The sequence below is a fragment of the Channa argus genome, chromosome 4, assembly GCF_033026475.1.
Source record: "Channa argus isolate prfri chromosome 4, Channa argus male v1.0, whole genome shotgun sequence".
NCBI classification, from domain to species: domain Eukaryota; kingdom Metazoa; phylum Chordata; class Actinopteri; order Anabantiformes; family Channidae; genus Channa; species Channa argus.
Window position 1 is genome coordinate 13,037,473 of NC_090200.1, and position 25,085 is coordinate 13,062,557.

A 25,085-nucleotide genomic window follows, 5' to 3' on the forward strand; every position below is an offset into this window, starting at 1 on the left:
TAATTGCTCTGCTTGTTTTGTAGCATAGGATATTATGCAACTAAATAGCTAAATGTTTTCTGGCCACTATGATGCAAGTTTTGCAAATTTTCATGCATCAAACACTTTTTTTTATTAGAAAACGAGACATATAATATGACAAAAGAAGCCAACCTTACCAACTACAAGCAATATCCATTTATTTCACAATTACTAATGTAATTAGTGTTAGCACTTGCAAATTTCTTTTGGCATTTTCTTTTTATTCAATCAATTCAAGCGGTCACCTATACATGGTGATATGTCAAAGTTGTAAGCGTGTTAAAAATTTTTTATCCTTTTTTAATAATACATTTTTTCTAAATGTTACCATATTACATAACAGTAGCTTGTGCTCAAGATATTTTAATTCTGGGATGGATGGAGACAATAATATTTTGAAGGGTCCTGTTTCAGATAGGCCAGCAGGAAGATGTCAAAGCCAGTTTACAAACATAGCCAGGCTCTCGGGGAAAGGTAACTGGGTTCCCTGAAAGTATAGATGGATAAAAGTTAATTTTGAAATTTTGTGGCTGCATCATGATGTCCTTTATTAAATTTGCCTAAATTTGCCTCTTTATTTATAAAGAAATATAGAGACTTGTGAAATGTAACAATAAAAAAACCCCATTTAAATTCACTTGTTTAGTAATACTCCAATAACAGGTCATTTTCACTCTGATGGCATTTATCATGCAACATTTTGGACTTGGGGCTTGCACTTTTTATTGCGTGAGTGTACTGTATAATGTATTTACTGCTACTATCTTGTGCTATAGTATAGTATTAATTTATAAACCATAATATTTATTGCATAAGTAAAGATTGTTCTTTATTATATAAAAACCGAAACTGAATGCTTTAATGCATGGTTTGCTTTGTGTGCTACCTGGTGTCAGAGGAATTTTCGTTCCTGATGCCTTCAGAACAACCTGTAGATCACAGAGCTTATGGTTGCTAACTTGACCTCCCTGTTCCCTCAGTACGATACAAACTTCTTCTTTCCTGAGTAGCCAGTCCATCTGATGGCCCAGGTAGTTCACACCACGAATGCAGAGCTCAGAAATGTCATTAGGAAGAAGTGGAGAAAAGGCCAGACATTCCTTCTGAACTCTATTTTTAAAAAGCATAAAATGTTATATCAATGCCTACAAGCTATATTTACATGCTTTTTCAATTGTATGTGGTAGGAAGATATATGACTGACCTGAAGCCAGTATAACCAAACAGCACAGCTTGCAGAAATCCTCCCATACCTGTGAGAAAGTTGACTGCACCAGAGCCATCGGATGACTCGCTCCATACCTGTGTAGAGAGATATTCCCACACTTATAAAAGAAAAAATGTGTAAGTAAAATGTGCATGTTAGAGTCAGAAAGATACCTGGAATGGTCCCTGGATGTTTTTGAAGCATTTCTCAAGTAAAATTTGAGCTTTCTCTGCTTCCCCTAGCTCCAGCCAGCCAACTGCAAACATACCCTTACAGTGGAAAGTAAAAGTGTTGTTGAACACATAGTACATCAATGAAGACGTAACAGAGGGGGGTACTGAAAAACTACACTAATTATGTGTACCACAAAGCGTATATTTTTAATGATTAAGTTACCAAGTTGTAGTGGGAGAAAGTAGATAATTACCTTTACTCGATTAGACTAATTGAAGGCACTTGTTTTTAACTTTAATTCCATTTTGTTACGTTATACACTTCATTGCATATTGAAATGTTTCAGACAGCTATAAATATGAGCTACTTTACAGATTCAGCCTTAATGTATAAAATAAAATGCATCTTGATAAACTAACTTTTAAAATAGAAAATTAACTCCCTAGTCACATATTTTAAACTGATAATAATTATCATGTTACATAACACTGACAATGAACATTCTGCTGAAGTGTTTTTGAGACTTTAAAGTAGGACTGCTCTATGTAATGTTTGTTTTTAACATACTGTTTTAGTGTTAATATTAAAACAGTATAACAGCAGAAGCAGAAATGAGTCATAACGTCAGTTCATAATAATATCTGATTTGTTTACTGTTGACCATAATCTGCCACTCAAGCAAGCGCAGACATGTAAGGTTATAAAATCCACTGATTTTACAGGTATATAAGTTTTATTGCTTACTAGTGAATCCTGAAAAATGTTCTCACTAAAGTTTAGTAGCACTGTATAGTCCCACTGCCAGTATGTTGTGCTTACAGAGAATACGTCTTGGAGTTCACCTTGAATCTTAAAGGCGTGCACATACAAGCATGTTTTGTAACAGCACAAATATTATGGAAGCTCATCCCAGTCTAATGAGTAACTTTATGTAGTGTGACATGAAGGGTTATAACTGCAGCACACACAAAAAATAAATGTGGATGTCACAGTAAAGTAGGGCACATCTTGTTTCAGCTGAACTATGCAAATAAATATTTACATTTAACTGAAAAAATGTATTGATAGATTGAGTCAAATTTGTATTATAATACATAACCACAAATAAAAGTCCGTTAGTGTTGTGTTAATCGTACAATATGTGTTTTCTTACCCATGTCATGGCTGGACCACGAGGGTCTGTTACCGACTCATACGCTTCAAGATCATTTCTTCTGACCTCTTGGGACATTGGCAGGCCAAGAGGATAGCCCAACATCACTGTGTCTGCCTGCTTCACTGGGTGACCTGTGTGAGAGCCAAAATACATCCTTACATCCTGTTGTGGGCACTTTATTCCTATTACAATGCTTCAGTGCCAGCAAGGTTCAAAATTCACCTTTAATATAGCCGTCAAACTCAGGATGGTACTGGGATTCTTGGTCAAAAGGAATCTTGATTTGTTCAGCCACTTCTTTCCACTCCTTTGGTGCAGAATGCTGGAGGAGGTCAGCCAGTTCGGTAGCAAACTGAAGGCTGACAAATGAGAAACCTTTTGTGTTACTGGTTTTTATAAATTAATGTGCACTACATGGAAATAGTCAAGTACTAGTACCTGAATTTGGCCACTGTGTTTGTGTACACGGAGTTGTTGACGCTGTAGTAATACTCATCAGGTGGCATGACACCTAAATGCCACAAAGGGTAAATTATCTCTTACATATCTCTTACAAGTCCCAAGTTAGCCAGAAAGGTCCTAAATGTCAATAATGAGATCTTTGTTTTATTGTAGCACATTTCATATAAACGCATTTGACTACCTAAACATGTAGAGCTAACAAGGCTCAGTGTAATTACCATCTTTTTAATAATGGCGTTTACCTAGAACATGGTATTTTTGTTCCTCAGTGCTCCAGGTTACTCTAGAAACCCAGTAATCAGCCACACCATATATCACCTCACTGCCCCGTCCCTCTCTGAACATGGACAGGTCCTGTAATAAAGAGCCCAGTTAATATCATCCCACAGGGTGAGACGATCCTTTAGTGAGTGGGGACAAAGGATTGACCTCGGTGAGGTAGAGATAATGTTGGAAAGCCAGGCTGACGTCTCCATTAATGTGAATCTCTTGTTGTCCATAAATGTCCTCTGGACACACCTCTCTCCCTGACACAGCACTCTCCCAGGGGAACTTTAATCCCTGTAAAGAAAGCAGTATTTCTTCAGAACAGCCAAACACTTATTGTTTAAACACACACACACACACACACACACAGACTTTACCAGTACACAACTGTCAGCAACAACCACTGACACAGTCCCACAGATGTCCTCCATTTTGTCGTTTATACCGACAGTCAATTTGTTGTTATTTCGTTACTTTTCTATGTCATTTGTTTAGATTAGTTTTTCTGTGATCAGTACCACTAAAGCTATAGCCTTTATTCTAAATATTTGATGTATGTTCCTATCATATTCTAGATACTATTAAATTACTATTGGGCTAATTTTATGTATTTTGGCGACTGTACATTTGTTTGTGCAATTCAACCATTAAAAGAAATGCGTTAAGCTCCATATCCACCTACATGCAAACTCGGTGTGGCTTGAAGAGCTAAGTCGGTTGGGGAAAGTCACCCCACTGATACCTTGTATCCCTGTTTCTGGGCGTTGTCCTTTGCACCATCTATGGTCCCCACCCTGTACTCCAGCACAGCTCGGGCTAGCTTGGGGTAGAAAAGAGCTACCCCAGGGTACATCCAGATGTCCTGTCATAGGAGAGAGGGGTCACTGGGAGCTAAATCATGCAATCAGAAATGTAAATGCCATAAGCTGCCAGCAGCCTCACCTGGTCCCAAAAAACATGGCCCCAGTAGTCCTGACCATCACCGCCATTAGAGAGCCCACCTGGACTGACTCCACCAAAAGTACTGGAGGTGTCATGTATGGAGGGGAAAGCGCTGAGGAGGAAAAACATGCAGCCAATCAGAGCCTTGCAGACCCTCTCTGACCCTTTCACCTCCACCTTGCTCTGTAGCCACAGCTCTTTCCAGGCTTTCTCGTGAGACGGACGCAGGTTACCAGTCGCCATCAAATTCAGGGCCTCATCAAAAGTGGTTTCAGCAGAATCTAAACTATTGGCCACAATCAGGATGAACCCCCAGCGAGCCTTGGTCTGTTCTGGAAGCAGCGTCAGAGTTGGAGATATGGTTGTCCAGATAAGGTGCACTGTAGGACAGGAGCCCCCGGGAAACTCTGCTGTGGTGGTCTGTCCTTGGATGTGCCTGAGATTGAGCGGGAAAATTTGTTATTTAAATTCAAAAATGTTAATTGTATATATTATGTATAAATTACCTCGCTCCTTTATAATCAGGTCTTGGCTCGAAAACAATGTCTTTGCTCTGAGGTGTGAAAGAACTGACCAGGTTAACAGTGACTGGCTTCTCTGACATCACCTGACGCACCAACAAAATCTCCATCACCATCATGTTGGAGTAGTATCGGTGTGAGTACAAAGACTGTGAGGCTGTTACACTGGCTGTGCTCAGAGTGTGTGTAAAAATGCCTAGTGAAAGGATGAGACAGTGAGCAGGAATCAAACTTTACACCACAAAATGAACCAAACACAGCAGAGGTTACCTGTGTGGGTGTCCAGACTGTAGGTGTGCTGTGCTGGTTCCCCTGTCTCAATTTTAACAGCTAGTGGACAGGGGACATCTGCTCGGTGGCAATTTCCACCTTCCCCGTTATACACACCACCCATGTGCATGATGTTGTTGTACACCCTCCATCCCAAAAGTCCATTGGCCAGTGGGGGGAGGAAGCGGGGGTCATTGGGTAGAGTGTCGGTGGAGAAGACGTAAGGGTCTGAATCACAGGACATGGTGAGGGGATGTCCACTGCTTGGACAGTCTGTTTTCCAGTGCAGTCAGGAGTTGATCAGTTGATCTGAAAGAACAAATATTTTACTCATTATATGGTGAAAACCTGTATACATCCTGGCTTTTCAAGTTTACAGTTTTTGGACTAAACACATTAAAACAGATCAGCACCAAAAAATGAAACTTGAGTCTTCTCTTCACAGGTTCCTCTCAGTACAGCCTATTCCTAGAGTGTGTACTTTGACACTGATGTGTCACAAGGCATGTCCACACCGAGTCAGAAGAAGTCATGCAGATGGATAAAATCTAAATTTTCAAAATAGCCACTAACAAAAAAAATCACAGGAAAGGTTAATTATTTGATAAGTGCCCTTTTCTTCATTAATTAAGCATGTCTGAAATGATTATTTGAATGTCTTGAATGGCAATACACATGTAATCTCTGTGATGAAGTTAAATCAAACACATCTACATAAACATCCTGCATAATTCACTTGAATACATACTACACTGCCAATGTTTCACTCTCACGTGAACAGGAAGAAGCATCTGTTTCTGCAAACAAAGAGGAATGCTCGAACAAACTGTGGAAATACAGCTTGCAGCAGTTCCCAAACCGCTTGCTCCTTACAGCTTAACGAATAAAAAACAACACGTGTGCTTTAAATCATTTTAAAATTCACATCTAGTCAAAGCAAAGAACTCAAAAGTTGACAAAGTTAATCCAGGATCTCAGCTGCAACAGGAGGCCCCTGCAAGTCTGCCTGCTGCAAAGAAAATGTGGACTTGAATCTTGGTCTGCTGGAAAACATGGCATGGATTTAATGTTAAGGATATGGCTGAACGTGCTTTGGATCAGGAACATTGTGTTACACATGCTCTTTTGATGGAGTGTCAGAGGCATTACTTACTCTATTTTAGTCTCAAATAACTGTTTTATATATATAAAAAAGGTCTTAACACTGTTACAATACACTTTCATCATCATACACTTTCATTGTTTGGCAGCGAATTCTCTTTACAGGCTGAAGTGTCTGCCACCGTATGCTTACATATTTACCCTTACAACACCAGGACCACTTGGCTGAGATGGTTAAAATACTGTCCAGGTCACTGTAAAAGTGTTTACATTTTCAACCACATTTTTCATTTCCAAGAAGTATCACATCACTCTCTTCCAGCTGAATCATGTCATCTTGCTGGTGCTTCACAGTTGCTTGGAAATACCCTTTCACCCTTTTTTTAATACCTTATCCAACATTTATACATAAACACTGGGGGCAAATCGTTTGCCTTCAGGACCCACAGACTCTGGAGGTATCAACTTAAAACAATGGTGTTGGAGGAATCAGTATTTTCTTCCTGATCTACTACTACACTAAAGGGTATTTTCATTTTTCTGTATATTACTTTTGGTTTCATTTTTTCTTCCTCAATTTAAGCACTTTGCAACACGTCTTTGAAAACTACTCTAAAAATAACAACCAAGTTTTATACATGTAGGGCAGCCCATGTCCTAATGGACACCATGAGTGCAAGTTAATAACGCAGCACCACATTCAATACTGAAAATCTTTTTTTTAAATTTAAATAAAATTTAAACACTCTAAAAAAAAAAAATCAGATGAAACCTCAGGTGGTCTAGAAGTTAAGACGATGCCTATGAATAGCAACATGACCAGTTTGCTTTCAGTTGGGGTCTTGGACAACTGACTAACCCTTAGTCTGAAAAGATTTCTGATCTTTTATTAGAAAGGCTACATTACAAATGAAAGACTATTTTGTTGCATTAGAGAAGTTGTATGATTTAGTGTTTTTGAAGCCTGTCACATATTAGTTACTAAAAGGTGGAGTATCTCAGCCTCATCTCACTTGAACCATTCCTTCTTAAATATGTCTCTTGGTACTATCCCACCTATATCATAATGCAATACTAAATCTCTGGAATACTTCTTTAAAGATTACATAACATGCTGGCATAATATCAACTATATCAATGAGATATTACAACCAAATACCAACAGGGTTTAAACAATATCTATAAAAATGGAAAAAACAACTTAAGTCACTTATAATTCATATTTTTGTTGTGGTACTATATTGTATATCACCAAACAAATGTACAGGTAACTAAATTACTGCAAGCTGCCTGAGAGACAAACTAGATCCTGCTTGCCTGCTGGGGGTTTGGGGCCCACTTTGTCCCGTTGACAAGGCAGGTTTCAGGAGTAACATTTTCTCCTTTCTTTTGGCAATCATTGTTTCTCATGTACTGTAGGTGTTTCTGGAAAAGGAGTTAAGAGCCTCTTCATTGACTCAGCTGTAGCATTACTTTCGTTGCAACTCTCGGTGGCGCTGAGGAGCTGTTTGTGTAGCATCTGGCCTCATGCCAGGGGGTCAGAGCCACAAACCCTGGGAAAAGCAGTGCTTTGTCCATATAAGGCTGCAATCCATCCGCCTCCCTCTTCCTCCCCAGCTCCCTTCCTCTGTCTTTCTCAGACCTGAGGGATATTTACAGAGAGAGTGCCTTGGCCAGCCTGCCCTTCCTTATTAGGAGCTCAGCTTGTTGTCGGTACTTCTACCCTGCAGGACAGTGGTCCATCTCTATGCTCTCAGATGAGACAAACAGACGGACGCCTAGTGTTAACTTCACTGTGGCTCAAATGACTACAGGACTCCTACAGCTTTACTCAGACACCTATTGAACACTCATCAAGCCGATGTAACGTCAGTTATGATGTATAATGCCCCTGGGAGCAGAAGATTCATTTACAGTCTGAACATACTGTAAATACATCTGCGTTACCATTTCCTCTGTTAAGCTCACTGTGTGAATGTTGCAGCAGTTCTTTTTTTTTTAACTCCCCAGTGAATTAGTACATCTGGCTACCAAAATACCCAACAGAAGACAGTGAATGCAGAGATCGTACAAGCACAGTATGAATGTAGCAGCAAAAAAAAAAGCAAATAACCATGTGACCACAAATCACACAAACAAGCAAACCGAAACTGGCTGGTGAGGACGGGTACGATGCATCTTTGTAACAGTAAAATTGCCTTTAACTTCAGTATGTGAACAATGAGGTGAGGTAGATAAAACGTCCTGATCTATGTAATAACCAGGCATTCACTACAAACACACTTTTATTATGGTGCAGACATCCATTTATCCATTTAATATATTAGAAAACCAACATGTGAAGACAGGCTACATAGAATTTTACTTCGAGAGGCTATTATTCAAGACTAATATTTATACACATATAATATACATAGCCATGCTCCCTTACAAGAGAGGAAATGACAATGAAAACTATGAAAATAATATCTTTATCAATGGTAATAATTAAAACCTTTTATAGCTTTGAGAAAACAGCAATTTCTAATAAATTGTGCAATGACTTTTGACCTTCAGCTATGGAAAACTTCTCCCCTAATTTAATAAATGAGCAGAAGCTGTGCTTAATTTTAGGTTTGTCTGACTGGAGGACGGGCAAAGCCTTGCAGACCCTTTATTGCTTTGCACAGAGTAAAGTGCTGTAGGTCGACCAACCTAATTCAATTTTTTAAGAGCATGGAGTGTGTCTGTGGTCACAAAAATAAAAATGCAAGTGGGGAAGTGCACAGGTGGAGAGGTAGGTGGGTTCAAACACTTGCATGTGGAAACAAAAAAACCCAACAGAGCTTCCCTGTGTCATAGGGACAAATGTAAAGGTGGAGTCTGAAATGTGTTTCAAATGTGTTGCATTAAAAAAAAAAATTACACCAAACCTTCTACTGCTTGACAACACATTAAATTTGGACTGTGAGTGGCATAAATTTGTGAATGTGTGATGTGAGTGTGTTCACAAAAAATAAATACTAAGTGGGAGCTTTAAGGCCCAAGCTGCCTTACTTGCTCAGTGGAATGTGCATCGAGGAAGAATCTGATGCATGCATAGGAATGTGTGTGCATGTTAGTTTTCCCCTGATGCCACTGTACATGTTGTGTTTTGTGTGTTGCACCAGCCGTGGACATTCTGGCTGTTGTCAAGTCTCATGTTTGCTACTGTGGGAGCCTCTGACCAAAGGCACAGCTCCTCATGCCATCAGTTTTTCTGAGGGCAAATGGGCATTAAGGCACACAAAATCCTCTCCAGCTGTTCAAAGAGAGGCGTCACAGTCCAAGTCAAGCTGTGGTGCTCATGTCTTCTCTTCCCCATTTCTCTTGCTTTTTGGCACTGGAAGGATTGTGTAGACGGAGAAGGGGGGTGGGGGGGGTTCCCTGCTCTTCATTTCTCTCTCTATCTCTCCGCATCTATTTGGAGAGTTTACTGATGACACGGATCAGTGCTCCATTTTCATCTTTAAGACGTTGATTGTCTGCTCTCAAGTCAACCAGAACCTGAAGGTAAGAATTAAGCTTACATTAACAAATCAGAATATTAAAACCAGATTTAAGCTTTTCATATGGCTTGTATTGACATATTGAGTGCTAAGATATGTTCAAGACAACTGGTACAAGACATATATATGATTTATTAATATATCTATATATAAAAGCAACAACAAATGTCTTTGTCAAAATAATAATTTTCCGTGCATTTGAGAATCAGTTGGTCAAAATAGTTATTTTTTTAAAATTAAACTGTTTAGTTGCTGAGAAGATTAGTACATGTTATATTTCTTCAATAATTAAAATAGTGCTGAAAGTCCATCCATCTGCTTACTGCAACGACATACTGCATGTAATGAACAGTTTGTATCAACTTTCTCATCTAACTGTCTGCAAATAATCAAATATACCTAATTTTCAAAACATTTTTTTTCAAAAAGGACTTCCTTTACCTATTTATTTAATATTATTGTTCATGTCTGTTTACAGAATCACTATATTATTTCACATCCATATTTATGAGAAACGAGAGTAATACATTGCCACATTGTTTGCTGGGCAGAAAACCTCTTACTCTGATAAACATGTATAGTTACCTACGAGATGTAACAACATAAACATAATCACATCCAACTAAGACAGGCTTAGAGTGACTATATTGTGCAAAACAGCTCTGTACAGTGTGCCTTCACCACAATACTGAATTGCACACGCTAAGCCAAGCTAATCAAGCAGGAGCATGCAAAGTGTCTGTGGCCATGATAAGATCTCCTCACCTTTAGCTCCTCCTCCAGCTCTGCCATTCGCCGCTCCAGCATCCTCCGGTCCTGATGCCATGTACGCGTGAGGAAGGGTGGGGTGCAGACAGAAAGTGATGTATGGAAGAGGAAAGATCATAAAAGTTGAAAAAGTGAAAACAGGTGAGAAAGTAGTTATAGTGGGGAGGGGGGAGGAGAGAGCGACAATACACAGCGGGAGTGGCCATAGTGAGGCAGATAAAGCTACAAAAACAACATATAGCCTATAGCATTACCTTTCTCTCCAGCTCCAACAGCGCTGAACAGTCAGTGAAGCGCTCCTGCCTCTGTTAGACAAACACAGACACAAAAAAAAAACAAAAACAGCATTATCATCACTACAAGGCCCGTATAAAAAGAGAGATTATGACTAATAAAGTAACAACCTGCAACAGCTTTCAGAAGACCTCAAAATGAAATTGGTAAACCTTCATAAAGCTAGAGAGTGGTGTTTAGGGATACCAGTACTAACTGTGAAGACTATAATCTAGAAATGGACAAAACGTAGACATAATATGGCTGTGTCCAAAATCATCCCCTACTCACTATATAGTGTGTTTGACATTGTTAAAACGTAGAGTGTGTAAATCTATACACTATATTGTGCACTTTAAAGTATTGCGCAATGCAGCACTAGTGTTCATGGCATGTACACAACTTTCTGCAAAAAAAATCCCATAATGCAATTGTTCCCATTTTTGGGATGCGAAAATTATCATTTCGGGGCTCAAAAGTATCCGAAATGCCAATTGTCTTCTCACTACTGAGTAAATAACTCAGTCTACATCGTACAGGGAGCAGTGATTTGGTGTGTAGGGGGTGATTTCGGACAAAGCCTAAGACTCTTTTAAAGAGTGGAAGAATAAGGAAAACAACTGAAAGAGGCGCTAGGAAACTTGCTTCAGAGCTACATACCAATCTAACACAATTAGCAGGGGACCTGACAAAGTTATTAGAGGCAAGTGAATTAGAAGTGTACATCTCCACGGTCAAGTGTAGTCTGCACACATCTGGATTGTTTGAGAGAAGAGTACGCAGGAAGTCATTAGTTATTGCTAGACATAAGGTTTAGCACTTAACTGTACACTGCTTTACCCGCTCATTTCAGCTAACAATAGCTACTGGTCATAAACTATGGTGGCCCCAAGAGCTCATAGCACTGCAATTTGAGAAAACACAGGCAATTTCATCAATTTGACAAGACAGGCGCAACATTAAGAAACATGCTGCAAAAAGTCACAACACAACCAAATGGAGGAATGTCCTGCAAGAAGCACAGACGACCACGCAAATGTTGCAACTAAAAAGCCCCTGTCGAGATATATTTCGTAAGATTACCTCGTCAGCAGGATAATAATTAGCAGTAAACACTAACACTAGGTTAACAGTCATCAGCAATGTAGTTTAAAAAAAAAAAAAAAAAGAGAGAACACTTATCTAGCGCCATTAGATTGTGCTGTGGCTTTTTGCAGCTCAATGCTGCATCTGTCTTGTCAAATTGATGAAGTTGTTTTTTAAAATTTGTTAGTTTTTTTGTCTATTCATGTGCGGTTTCTCAAACTGCAATGCTGTTGATAACCAGACCATTTAAAGCTTTAGATCGAAAAAAAAATCCTGATGGTTCTGAATAGAACCTGGTTGTTTTGACATGTTATTCATATATATTTTTCATATTAATAGAGAAATGTGGTATTTTTATTACTATACCTTAATCCCTTGAGCCTTAAAGGCAAAAAGTAGACTGTCACATAACATGGCCGTGTCTGAAATCAATCAATGTTCACTACACATTATATTAAAAGGTCTGGAAAGTATCACCATGAAAGTCTGTAAAAGCAAAACCCTGTAGTGATGCAAATTAATTTATCTTTTTATTGGTGAAAGGATGACGGAATTAGTTCTTAGAATAATAATAAAAAAAAAAAATTCATCTGCAAAAATAATGTGTGCTTCTATTTGTCTTTGGTAAGGACTAAAAACTGATTTTTTATTTGTGTTTAACTTATGTGTGTCATCACCTGTGTGGCCTTTTCCAGGTCCAGCCTGGTCTGACTGACAATCCTCTGAGTGTCGTGCAGCTGAGACTGGAGCTGGCTGTTTTCTCTGGAGACTTCCTCAAACAACTAACACACGCACACACACACACAAACACACACACACACACACACACAGTAAATAATAGTAAGTAAATGTAAATCATAGGCACAAAAAAACAATTATGTATCTTCAATGCCAGTTCTTTCTGCTGACCTTCCTAAAATCCTTGGTCCCCGTTTCTCCTCCTTGGGTAGGGTCATTACAGGATCTGTCCGACCTGAGTAGACAAGGACAGGAGAGGTCAAAGATCATCATAGAAAACTGTGCTGACACAATAAAGAAAGAGAGCAAATTAAACAGTTCAAAGTCTGGATTTATACCTGGAACTCAAGTGTTGGTCTGACTGTAAACAGAGAAGACAAGCAAACAAATTATGAACAGTGTCTAGTTTCAGTTACAGCCCATTGAGACCAAGAATAAAAAAAAATAAAAAAAACAGACACAAACCTTTGGATTCAGTCCACTGCCTGAGAACTCCTCCTCTCCACTGGGATCATTGTCATCACTCTGCAGAGGACAGACAGTACATTAAGTGAAGCACACACAGGGCAAAACATGTTCTTATAAAACTCTAAGGTCTGCTTACAACATTTCTGGTTTTTCTGGTTTATATTTGCTCTTGCTAAATGTATCTTTTCTCATTAGAGTGATTTGCAGCATTAACCTCCCCAGTCCTCTGTGCCTTCCTTCGGGCCCGAGCTTGTCTCCTCTCCCTGCGCTCTCTGGCCCATCGCTCCGTCTCACTCTCTCCAGTGCTGGCCTCAACTTCTGGAACAAAGCCAGGCAGCAAGAGCAAATTAAATATTTTTAAACAAACATAGCACTGTTGAGCTCTACTTTTTGTTAGAAAAGAGAAGCAGTGTCGCACACCTCTCCTGTCAGATGGCTGAGGCCGTGGGGTACCAGCGGGCTGTGTGAGTCCAAGCAGGTCTGACTTCTGCAGGCTGGCAATACGAGACCTCCAACTTACTTCCTGTAAACAGAATTTTCCCTACTATGTAATGTCAAATTATATCCTCTAACCGCAGCACACATAGGGCTGTAACTTTTAAATGTAGCTCATACCCCCTCCTCCCCCTTCTTTGGTTTTGCCTCTTTCTCCTTCTCTTCTCTCCCATTGTTATCCACCTTCATGGTCTTTATGGTCTTCTCTGCCTCCTGCAGATCTGTTAGTGTCACTCCCTTCATGGGAAAGAGAAATAACACATCTCAGGTACTAGACTGGCCAAGAAGCCCAAGAGCTGAGGCTTAATTTTCATGTGTGCGGAGCATCTGTTCAGATGACGTTTGTACCTGAGTGGAGCGGCGGGATTGCCGCGCATGTCGGGAGCGAGCCTTCCTCTGCGCCTCCGCTTCTTCGTCTCGCACTGGGGTCAGATAGGATCTACACAAGTCAAATCACAGGGTTAGGTACAAATCAGAACCATCAGGTCCATAGTTTAAAAATATCAACCCATGGGTTATTCACAGGACTACAGCAGGGACTCACTTGCGCCTCTGCTTGGTTTCCTGTTCGCCTGTAGTTGTGCTTTGAGAATTGGAGGTGGTGACAGCAGACTGATCCTTTTTCTCTGTCTGTTCCTGAGGAAGTCTTTGGCAGGGATATAAGAAGTAGACAAGATATTTCACATAAGGGAGGAAAATATTTCAGACATAAATTACATAAGTACAATACACAAAAAATAAAGTACCTTTGAGCCAAAATATTATTAAGACGGCTGAGTCCAGTAGAGCTGGTTCCTGTGCTAGCTGAGGTCATGGTGGGATCATCCAGTCTCTTTCCATAAGATGCACTGTTGGACAAAGTTCAACAGAAGAAAAAGCAAACTTTCACAGCCTTACACACAGAAACTGGTACAGACCGCTGAAGGTCTGTAATACAAAAGCTGTGACACTGCAAAAACAATCCCACACAAATGAGAGCAAACAAACAGAAGTCAGGCAGTGAGCAGCATGACTGACCTGTGAAGTGAATAGGGTGTGGAACTAGTGATATCATTCCCTGATTGACTATGAAGGCGCCGGGTGTAAGAGGAGCTACGGCTTAGCCAACTGAGAAGGAGACAGGGTGACAAGGGCACATATGCAGTGACTCAGAAAAACAGATTCTGGCTTCACAAGTGCAGAAGCATATGAGAGCACAAGCCCACCTGTTGGAGTTGTCAGGGCTGCTGTCTGGAATACTGAAGAGTTTCCGTGTTGGATTGGGCGGTACCCTAGCAAGCCTTGGCTCCTGAGAATGAGGAGTGAGATCAGATATTTATGTGACTCAGCAAATGGAAGCTGTAAAAGAAGCATTTATTGGCCCTGTCATTGTAGATGTATAAATTAATTGCTGCTCTGTCGAGGGTGTATAAATCCCTGAACCATGTGAGTGCTTGTGTTGTGTACCTTGGTGTCCACATCGGAGCTGAGGCGGGGGCTAGAAGCAGAGCGGGTCATGCCCAGGCCCGAGTCTTCGGGTCTGGTGGGGTCCTGGCTGGAGTCAGATAGTCCAGCTGAGCCCAGAGTCACTGAGCTGCCTGCCTTTCTCAGAGACGTTCTCCAGGAGCCTGGAGCCTCAGTGGACGGTTTGCTTGGTTCCTGCTACACAGCCAGTAAAAGTCGCCATGTTTAATATTCAGTATTGCTTTTTCTGCAGACATTTCATGTTCATTACACAATATCTCTTTAAATGACCTTTTTCACTTGACTTGCAACAGTACTCGATGACATGGAGGTAGGAAGCTGGCTGGTGGTGTTACGCTTGTTGTTCAAGTTGTTTATGATCTCACGGTTTTTTGCTTTCTCTGCACCCGTTCAAAAGATCAGAAAATATTAAATCACTAATAAAATCATGCAAAAGTCAAACATATTACTTCTAAAACTATACATTTCTAAAACTTAAACACTCCTTAAAATATTTATTATCAGCAGCACCACAGACTATTGGCTTCATTCACCTGACTCTGCATCACTCTCAGATTCGCTCTCCTCCTCCGAGCTGGAGCTGCTGGAGGCTTTTGCCTGGCTCTGAGTTTGACTCTGTCCCGTCTGGCCTTCCTCCTCCTCATCCTCAGCAGGACTACTCTGCAGGGCAGGAGGTGGGTGCTTCTCCCGCTCATGGAGGCAGATTTTCTCTTTACTGCTCATACGAGAGATAGAAGTCCTGCAGGGGCGGGGCCAAGGTTGGGTGGAACAACAGGTGGCATGCAGGGAGCTGATCAGTGAAGGCAATCATTCCATGTGCAGCCAATTACAGCAAGCATGCACCAATCAAAACAACGTGGATGGACCAGTGGGGTCAGTGGTTACATTCACATAAGGTGCTGAAGTGGCCAAAATGTAATCTTCTAAACCCCAGTGTGAGAAGAAGCAGCAAAAGTGAATCAGATCTGATTTAAAGTAGTGTGAACAAAGCAAACCTATATTTTTCTAAATCAGATCTGGGCCACCTTTATATGTTTCATATGATTCATATCTGCTCTCTGATAATGTGACTGTTAAAACAATGACTTTAGAAATTATGTTTTTTTTTTATGTCTGACTTTTGTGTGGATGCCAAATTTCCTGCTGTTAATCAGTCAGTATGGCCACCACAGTCTGATAAATAATCAGGAGATCAACAACAGTTTCAGAATTGGAGAAGTTTCTGTTTAAGCCAAACTGAAAGCATGATATGGTAACAGAGCAGTTTTTAAGAAACTGAGTAACTTCACTGTCACACAAATAAGGTTGTTGTTAGATTTACGCATGCGTGTTAATTTAGGACTCCAGCGGCATTCACCCCAGTGCTAAAAACATGTCATGTACAAACATGATTATAAACCATCAACATAAACATTAACATTGGGGCTGACTAAATAAAGTGGAATTCAGCCTTAAGGTCTGTAATCTGAACATCCAGCTATTCTGTTTTGCCATGTTAGGGTTAGGCTGCTGTCTTATTATTGCATTACCATTTAGCTACTGTATACTGTAAACTGTATGTCATTTCAGTCAGCAAACTTTTTCTTTGTGACTTATTTTGTATAATGTGAAAAACCCAACTACACAAACCTAAAGTTAGAAATACAAAGACAGCATCCACAAATGTGACAGTTGCTGAAACAGTTCAGCACTACACTAATTGTATGCAGTATGTATGTACTCTCTCTCTATCATTTAATAAAAGCACGCTCAAAAATAGTTTTTTTGACTGCATACTTAAAGTATTTTTGTAGGCCAGAGTTGATTTTCCTGTTTCGCATTTCAGGACAGAAATGTCCATTAACACCACATTAAATTTGCGTGTATGTTGTGTGTACGTATGACATTTAAGCTATACTGTATGTGTTTTATAAACTTCCATTGTGCACAACATAATGAAAACTATTAGCTGTTTTAAGTATCAAACTAGGAAAAATGCTACTAACCACTACATTTATCCTGGTCAATGTTAGTTGACAGAAGTAACATGGTTCAAAGGACCAAAGGAATGCTGGGAGTATTAACATCCTACTTGCATGCAGACTTCTGGTCCATGGATTACTGGGATTCAGCAAAAGGAACAGCATAGCATGTGCCCAGACAAATACACATGCCCACACACAAACACACTGGCACTGACCTGCGTGTGCGAACTGGTACCATGGAGATTTGAGGGCTGGTCTCAATAACAGGAGTCTGTTTCTCTTTCTCGCTGCGTAACTGAAGAGGAATATAAACACACATAAACACAGAGAACACTTGCTGCTCTAACACTATTAATCATATCAGGTTTATCTAAGTGAGTGAGATAATCTTGGAGTCTTTGTGAAGACAGACTCACAGCGTTCTGTTTCTTCTGCAGCTCCTCCAGAGCATCCACAAGATTCTCATCTGCAACATCTAGAGGTGTTTGGCCCTACAAGGACATTCACAGCATGTAATCAGTCACGGCACAAGCAAAGGCTTCAATCACAGACTTAATGCCAGGGAAAGGTCGTCTCCTGCTCACCACATTGTTGACAGCACTCATATCACACATGTGGTCAGCGAGCAGGGTGCACACTTCCTCCTGCCCCCAGTGAGCTGCTGCATGTAAGGGCGTCCAACCGTCTATATCTCTGCTGTCCACATCCATGCTACATTGTAAAAGCACCCTGAACGAGGCGAGGAAAAGAACAGGATTAAAAGAAATATATATTACGTTATAAAGGAGAAAAAGGTTATGGAAAAAAGGCAGTATGTTGTCAGATTGCTTACTTTAGGACTTCAATGTAGCCTTTGGCAGCAGCAACGTGCAGAGCGGTCGCCTTAGTGTTTGGGTGAGGCGTAGGGTGAGTTCCACCTCCTGCAAGCACCGCCATGGCATCTTGGAGCATGACCCTCTCCTCTTCCTTTCGTGCTTTGTCCACGTCAATTCCTGTGATGGACACACAGGGATACACAATAGCAAATGAAAACACAGTGACTATTTAAAATGTTAAAAAAATTACCTGGCAGGTAAATTTCAGAAGTATGGAGTAATGTGTCCAATCCGATGAAGCCCTTTTACTGTCACCGAGTACATATACACATTACACATACATATTACAATGAAATATGTTCTCTGCATATAACCAATCCCCCTGGGCTGAGCAGTGGACAGCCACAGGCAGCTAGGGTCAAGTTTAGCTATTGTCTTGCTTAAGGGCAAACCTGGTGCGTGGGCTGGTGTTTGATGTAGGAGACGTCTGCATCCAAACCTGTTATCTTACCCAGTGTGTGTAAAAGCAGTCACTGAACCAGGCCATCAGTGTGCGGTCAGGTAAGATCAATAATATCCAGTATGCATATTTATGTCTTATATAACATACATATAAAATGACATATATAAAATGTGCATTTGACACTGGTAAAAACACGAGGCTCAGTACGCTTGAGTACGATGAAGGTCACATAACATCCGGTGCGCAGTGACTTTTGCCAAGTTTTTCTACTAAACAAGATGTGTTAATGTGAGCTCTTCTAAAACAAGTCAAAAATGGAAAGTGATTTTTAAGTGCTGCGGTTTTATGAGACTGATTTGGTAGCCGGAGCTCTGTATGGTTTCCTAATTGATTCTGCTCATAAAAATAACAGCGGATGCCAAAGCTGTTGAGAACCACATAAAATACAATATCATCTACACAGTTCTATGTTTCACAATCAACCTCCTTCCACCTCCATTTGAGCATTTGAGCATAAACAAGTGTAAATAAAAAGAAACACATGCAGTTACAATAACAAATGCATTTAAACTAATAACACACAAATCAGTGCATTGTTAACCAATAGTATATAGTAGGAATGACTCCAAGTGTAATGACAAACCAAAGCCATTTCTAAAACCAGATTAAAAGTGTGGGTCAGAGATACTCAACATACATTCTAAGTTTGGTTTTTACTAGGAACGTCTGCTGATCTGAGCAATGTCTCAAAAAAAAAAAAAAAAGACATTTCACAAGACTTACTTACGATCATGACTGGTTGGAAAGTCATTGGAAAGTCATTTCAAAGAGTTTTGATTGTATCCATCTGTCAAGAATTAGAGACCAACTGTCTATAAAGAGCAACAATTTAGCACTGCAAGTACCCTGCCTAGATGTGGCTGCCTTGCTAAAATGACTCTAAAGGCATGACTGAGGTTAAAAAAAAAAAGGAGCTGACAACTAGAGTCTTAAAGGAATCAGTGGAGCAGCCCCTATGTATTTGTGTCTACAATATGCAAATCATAGTGCACGGTTGCATGCAAATTTGCCAAAGAGCAACATGACAGTCTGCAACACCACTGAGAAACATTTAGTGGACTGATAAATCTAAGGTTGAATTGTCTGACTACATGCAGCACTATGTACGGCCTGCAAAAGACAACAACATAGAACATCATCCCAACAGAGAAGTATGCATAATGATTTGATTCTAATCTATTGCAGGATATTTTTGTGGTGGTTGTCCACCAGCTGAACTGAGCAGACATTGGCTGGAGCGACTGGACAATAACAGAAAATGGCTGAGCTGAAGCAGTTCTGTTAGGCAGAACAGTCCCAATTCTTCCTGAACATTGTGCAGGTTTAATCCACGGTGACTGGATGCGTTTGCGGTTAGAGCTGCAACAGGAGGTTAAACCAGTTATTTAATCCAATGATTCACTTACACATTCCCTTGTTTAATGGGTGTGTTCAATAAAGACAGATAGATTACAAGTATTTGCAGTTGGAGCTGATACATATTGTTTGTCTATACTTGTGACTTGGATGGAATGCTCACATACTTCTATCCATTGTCTCAGTGTTTAAAAAAGCCCATCCTTTACTACCACAGAAATTGCTGATTACACAGTTGGCATTTAATTTAGTGTAACTACTCAACATATTGAAGCCTTTGGTTTCACAATGAAAGGACTTAAAATGCTGTCATCCTGGCAAAATAGTTTCTGATAGAATAGCATGTTGCCACTGAAAGTAGTTAAAATGTTAGTTGGAAATGTCAGAATAGGCCAAAATATTTTTGATTTAGAAATACTATAAGGAGTCCCACTTGGTTAGGATGGTGGCCTCACTGCAGCCATTGCCTTTCTGTGTGCTGTTTGCATGACGTCCTCCTGCCTACAATAGCCAGTAATATCATATACATATAGATAGAGAACATAATTACACATTGTAATTTTATTGTAGTCATCATTATTGTAAAGATCACACATACAGCCAAGACTCAGCACAACTAATAAGACATAACATGGGACTCCTTACCCTGTTTTTTTATTTCAGCTTTAAGAAGTCTCTCCATGGCGTCTTCTGTGGCCACGTCCAGAGGAAGCTCTCCTTCACTGTTAACCGCTCCAACTTGAGCGTCATGCTCAATCAGGTATCTTTAGAGACAAAAACACAGTAAAACCAGATATAATTAAATATATACATGTACGCATGATGCATAGGGTGACCTCACTGTTGTCTAGTAAAATGTCCTGTCCATCACTGTCCAATGGTTACCTCTAAAGTGGCTGAAATTTAATTTAGGCCTTATACTTAGTTATTTAAATCATAATAATAATGGCGGTCATGTGTGCTGATGGTCAACCCTCACTTAGCAATCTGGATGAAGCCGCAGGACGCTGCTGCGTGCAGAGGAGTCCAGCCCTCGTTGTCTCCTCTGTTGACATCACTCCCGCTCTCCACCAGAAACTGCACCATCTCAGCATTTTCATCAATGCAGGCCTGCCAGAGGACACACAACCACATGATGGATTGTGTTTAAAGTTTGTTGTTTATTATAAGAACCCCAACCGTACATATTATATAATAGCAAAAACTATTTTGAAAAGAAAGTAGAGTAGAGAAGGTGTTTGAAAGACTTAATTTTCATTTTTTGTGAAAGGCAAAACTGCAGACACTTCCAAAATGCACTGGGACTAAAACAATGACTGCTGTGTCTACTTGTTGTAATGACTTTCTGTTAAGTGGGCTGCTAAAAGCCCTCGAGTACTTTCCAAAACAGTCATTTTGTGGCGTGAGTGAAACACCGAATCCATTTAGCTGCTGATCCAACACAAGTCGCAAGATGAATCCCATGAAGATCTCATGGTATTATGTTATGATAAGTTGCTTTCATTTCAGCTAATATTTATGACAATAACCTCAGATGGTAGGATCTGTGCATGGCTCTTTTTCAACAAACAGCTTTTCATACTGCAAATAAGCTCCATTATACGATCCTAACAGATATTCTTATAACAAGTAAAAAACAAAGTGGGGTAAGATAATTATAATAAACAGCCGAACATATTTCAAAACATCGGTGACATCTCTGTACTAGTATTAAAATAAGACCATTTGTATTAAGAAATTGCGACACAACAATTTTATGCAAGTAAACATTTTACACTGATGCTTGGCAAAAATCGCTTGGAAAAAAAAACATTTGTGTACGTGAAGTAAAACAGATTAGAATTAGTCTAAATGGACAGAAATAAAACTAAATATTATTAATTTTCTATACATGTAAAGCCCATCCTGCAAGTGTTATTACTGATCAAGTTCTAACATGCTGTAACATACTAATATGCTGATTATATTTTCAAAGGATTTGTTGATCATTTGGGTTTAAACAATAGCATAAACGGACGTACTCAAATCAAACATTCCCAATTCAACATACTGTTATGTTGTTTATTCTGCTGCAAAGCAGTTTAATAGAAATTATATCAAACAGCAGCAAAAAGCTTAATTTGGTGATCCTGGAAACATAATACGCTGGGCAACTTCCAAACAAATAACTTAAGCATTTAATGGATTATGAAAATAAGAGTAAGAAAAATAAATGAATCATTCCAGCACTAACCAAACAGGAAAAAGCTTTTTGATGAAAAAAAAAAGCTTTTTCCTTCTTTTTTTTAATGAAAATAAGGGTTTTAAGCATAAATTATAGACAAAAAGAGAGCCTAGACTTATTATGCTAGTGGCTCTTTGAAGCTGTACTTGTGAGTTGGTGCAACATTTCATGTAATCTAGCTAACACTGGTTGAGATATTTTTGGACAACCCAACATTTTTCATCCCTACAGCCCTACCCGTTTGTATAACTAAAAATATCAAACGCTGCAGTGTACACCAGCAGGTAGCTGTTAAACAGATAGAAATCAGCCAGAGTCAGTTTTAAAGGGTGACTTCACCAATTTTCAACTTGCATTCTATGGTTTTAGTTTAGTGTTTAAATGTACATTAATGCTTTAAAACTTCCCTCTGACTTTCCTATATTAAAATATTTCTCCCATCCAGCTTAAAAACTCCTCCAGATGACATCACCTGGAAGAGTTTTCATAATCAGGAGTTCAGTGGATATCATCTGGGGGAGCTCTGGAAAAGCTAAGGGACTATGATTACAACCTTGATAATGTGAGCAACAAGATAACTGAAGCTTATAACTAAATCTGAACTGAAGGTTCCTCCAAGTGATGTCATCTGGAAGCATTTTTCAGCTAGAAGTAAAGACATATTTTAATGTAGATAAGTCAGAGGAATGGTATTCGATTACATGTACTACCCAAACTAAACCTAAAAAAAGTTCAAAAATCAGTGAAGGTGTCCTTTAACAACTAGATTGTTAAAGATTCTCACTGATGTACACATCAATACCTTTACCAGTACTAGTGTAACCACGAAAGGGCAGGGATATAGTTTATTAGTTATTTCAAATAAACCCAATCATTATGTATTCTTACTTTTATAGTTCTCTTCATGTAGTTTTTCTAAACATGGAATTTGTTTTTCAAATGGATTTCATCACTACCAGCTTACAATACAGTAGATGTTGGCCTTTGATTAACTTCATTTTGACATAACACGAGTTCAGAAGCAGACACTCTCAAGTGCAATGGTATTTCCAGCTATTCATTATTACTGCAGTTTCTCTGCAGGGCATCAGGTAAGCAAGTGTCTGCAGCGACACAGAAGCTCGACCGTTGGGCTTCTTATGCCACCGTCTCTCCTTTAGGACTACATCAACTAATCACCAAGCACTTACAAGTCTCCTCCCTTCTACATAATATTATTAATCATGAAATATGGTGGAACGAAACTAAAATCACCGTCATTGTAAGCCCATGAGGTGAGGCGCGTAAACTCTTGAACAAGATCCTGGCAAGCAAAATGCAAAGTGGGGAGCCCTCTGAACGAGGGGGTGCTCCGAGATGAATGAATGAACAGAGGGTACTTCTTGCACACTGGGTTTTACGAGGGTGCATGCAGCCTCCCAACAGGCTCCTTCACCGGGTCATCAAGTGACTCATTGTGGAAATCGCCTTTGACAACAGCAGCTTGTGTTGTTTGAGGAATGTTTTCCATTTCTTCATCTGAAATCCCTAAAGTCCTCTCCATGGGGAATTGGCAAGTGGAAGGAGAAAGAGAGACAGGAGAGGCGGCGGAGGAGGAGGAGAAGGAGGAGGGAGAAGAGAAGAGAGAAAAAGTAGTGGAGAAGACAGCGAGGCTTTGGATGGAGAGGATGGAAACTTTGGAGAGTGTGGGCCTATATTTAATTCTAGTTGCTAGGCAACCAATGAGCAACAGGGGAGAAAGGGATGGAGGGCAAGAGGGGGACCACACTGGATGATGGTTGGACATGTGGGTCGACCAAAAGAGGGAAAGTTTCGCGAACATCCGGGCAGTAGCATGCTCAGTCATTCATCCAAGGTGGTCATGGGAAGGCAACGTCTACAAATACATACAATTGGCTTAAATTAGAAGGAAAACACCAATCATCTCAGAGCATGACATCAGCGTGTCTCTGCACAGGCCAGCTCTGAACCACCATCCAGTTTCTGTGAGCTGGAAAATTAAAGGCACACCATCTTATGAGGACAAGTATGCTGAGATATAAAAGTAAAACCCAGCTGACTGTGAGCTCACCAAATGACGGAGAGACAGCGGCGTGTTTATGGCGCGCGGTATCATAAAAGCGGAGGAAATACTGTATCACTGAGAGCTTGTGTGACAGTGATGTTGTCCAGACTGCTCCTCTGTGTTATGACTGAAGTCAAGGGGAGGGCTGAGCTGCTGTTAAGACATGCTCCAAAAAAGTCAGTGCAGCCTATTTAGGATGTGCAAGAGCAATATCCTCAAACTGTAATTTAAAAACAATAGGTTAAACCACACTCTTCCAGAGAATGCTGTCTTATAGGCGGTAGCAGTGTTCATCAGCACCACCCCTCCTTTGATTTCCTCGAGAAAAACAGTAAAGAACTGTTTGAGTTTGTCACAGTCCTGCCAGTCGTTGGCTTTTAATGTCTAAAAAGGATCCCAGGGGCTCCGAAGAGGCCGGTTTTTAATGTCTGAGTTACTGCCCGCAGCTATTCTCATTCCCACTTGTATGCTAGGAAAAGAAACCTATAAGACTAAAAACAACAATGCAGATGAACCAGCAGGCTAGTAAAGCAGCACAGGCCAGAATTGCTACTGCTGCGGCTTTTCAAATCAAATCCAGATACGATAAGGCCATAAACTATTATCTCGGTCATGTTAAAAGCAATGAAAGTGTTTAGCCTAACATTCATTGTAGAGTTTGAAGCTGGAACTTCCCCATAGTTTAGCTTCAAAGCTTCTTCGCTGTGAGGAGCACTATCGTATCAACCGTTGCCGCTGGTAGAGCGATAGTAAGCAGCAACTTATAAACCAAGCAACGCAGTTTTTAACAGCGAGAGTGAGGCTACGTTAACTTCCCACCTGATGAAGAGCTGTCAGACCGTCTATGTTGGCGTGGTTGATGTCAGCTCCCTGCCGCAGCAGCGCTGCCACCTCCTCCCGGTCTCCTGCGGAGCAGGCGGCCATAAACACGGCTCCTTGGGCGAACCGGACTTTCGCCCGCCGCGTCCCGGAACCGCTTGGGGTTTCGAGGGTATCCGGCCCCGTCCGATCCGTCTCGGAGCCCAGCCATCGCTGCAGCTGATCCTGCCGACGTTGTTTGGCAGCTTCGGACCGGGAATGGTCAGTGGCCGCCATCTTCCCTGGTCTGTCCCGGACAGATTCAGCTCATAGTACGAGGAGACGCGGAGTGGATGGTTTGGATTGAGTCTCCCCCGGGCTGCGCCCTCTGGTGGAGACA

General features: G+C 40.4%; 2 protein-coding genes across 10 annotated transcripts; both read right to left on the reverse strand.

Annotated features, from left to right (window-relative positions):
* Positions 1 to 221: 221 nt before the first annotated feature.
* Positions 222 to 6,044, reverse strand: pgghg (protein-glucosylgalactosylhydroxylysine glucosidase). Of its 4 annotated transcripts, XM_067499996.1 has the most exons (15): positions 5,769 to 6,044; positions 5,434 to 5,588; positions 5,021 to 5,329; positions 4,736 to 4,946; positions 4,230 to 4,665; positions 4,030 to 4,149; positions 3,450 to 3,581; positions 3,263 to 3,374; positions 2,997 to 3,069; positions 2,781 to 2,917; positions 2,556 to 2,689; positions 1,402 to 1,497; positions 1,226 to 1,323; positions 908 to 1,131; positions 222 to 508 (listed from the first exon to the last, which is right to left on the reverse strand). In XM_067499996.1, exons 3-15 carry the CDS (start codon positions 5,262 to 5,264, stop codon positions 432 to 434), a joined length of 2,094 nt encoding a protein of 697 aa, XP_067356097.1. In that variant the 5' UTR covers positions 5,265 to 5,329; positions 5,434 to 5,588; positions 5,769 to 6,044; the 3' UTR covers positions 222 to 431. The 4 variants fall into 4 exon arrangements, with proteins under 4 accessions (XP_067356097.1, XP_067356100.1, XP_067356099.1 ...); XM_067499999.1 differs by lacking the exon at positions 5,434 to 5,588 and having other exon boundaries at positions 5,794 to 6,044; XM_067499998.1 differs by lacking the exon at positions 5,434 to 5,588.
* A 2,349-nt stretch (positions 6,045 to 8,393) lies between these two features.
* On the reverse strand, positions 8,394 to 25,044 carry zmp:0000001167 (protein phosphatase 1 regulatory subunit 12A). Of its 6 annotated transcripts, none has more exons than XM_067499980.1 (25): positions 24,707 to 25,044; positions 20,578 to 20,708; positions 20,244 to 20,362; positions 17,737 to 17,896; positions 17,489 to 17,633; positions 17,321 to 17,395; positions 17,120 to 17,199; positions 15,474 to 15,679; positions 15,211 to 15,320; positions 14,923 to 15,117; positions 14,682 to 14,764; positions 14,494 to 14,583; positions 14,223 to 14,324; positions 14,021 to 14,122; positions 13,825 to 13,915; positions 13,597 to 13,713; positions 13,402 to 13,504; positions 13,196 to 13,296; positions 12,979 to 13,038; positions 12,852 to 12,874; positions 12,685 to 12,748; positions 12,453 to 12,557; positions 10,671 to 10,721; positions 10,414 to 10,464; positions 8,394 to 9,646 (listed from the first exon to the last, which is right to left on the reverse strand). In XM_067499980.1, the coding sequence occupies exons 1-25, from the start codon at positions 24,980 to 24,982 to the stop codon at positions 9,560 to 9,562; spliced, it is 2,727 nt and encodes a 908-aa protein (XP_067356081.1). In that variant the 5' UTR covers positions 24,983 to 25,044; the 3' UTR covers positions 8,394 to 9,559. The 6 variants fall into 6 exon arrangements, with proteins under 6 accessions (XP_067356081.1, XP_067356082.1, XP_067356080.1 ...); XM_067499981.1 differs by having other exon boundaries at positions 13,196 to 13,299; positions 15,474 to 15,655; positions 24,707 to 25,043; XM_067499979.1 differs by having other exon boundaries at positions 13,196 to 13,299; positions 14,923 to 15,114; positions 24,707 to 25,043.
* Positions 25,045 to 25,085: the final 41 nt, after the last annotated feature.

What these genes read in the sequence shown, in the direction of transcription:
- pgghg (XM_067499999.1), bottom strand. Translation starts at nt 5,264, where the DNA reads ATGTCCTGTGATTCAGACCCTTACGTCTTCTCCACCGACACTCTACCC. An exon ending in GCCATGTTTTTTGGGACCAG is followed by an intron (nt 4,150 to 4,229) that starts GTGAGGCTGCTG and finishes CTCCTATGACAG; the next exon opens with GACATCTGGATGTACCCTGG. An exon ending in GTTTGACGGCTATATTAAAG is followed by an intron (nt 2,690 to 2,780) that starts GTGAATTTTGAA and finishes GCTCTCACACAG; the next exon opens with GTCACCCAGTGAAGCAGGCA.
- zmp:0000001167 (XM_067499977.1), bottom strand. Translation starts at nt 24,982, where the DNA reads ATGGCGGCCACTGACCATTCCCGGTCCGAAGCTGCCAAACAACGTCGG. An exon ending in TTGCAAGTCAAGTGAAAAAG is followed by an intron (nt 15,118 to 15,210) that starts GTCATTTAAAGA and finishes CTGGCTGTGTAG; the next exon opens with CAGGAACCAAGCAAACCGTC. An exon ending in GCTCCGATGTGGACACCAAG is followed by an intron (nt 14,765 to 14,922) that starts GTACACAACACA and finishes CCTCATTCTCAG; the next exon opens with GAGCCAAGGCTTGCTAGGGT.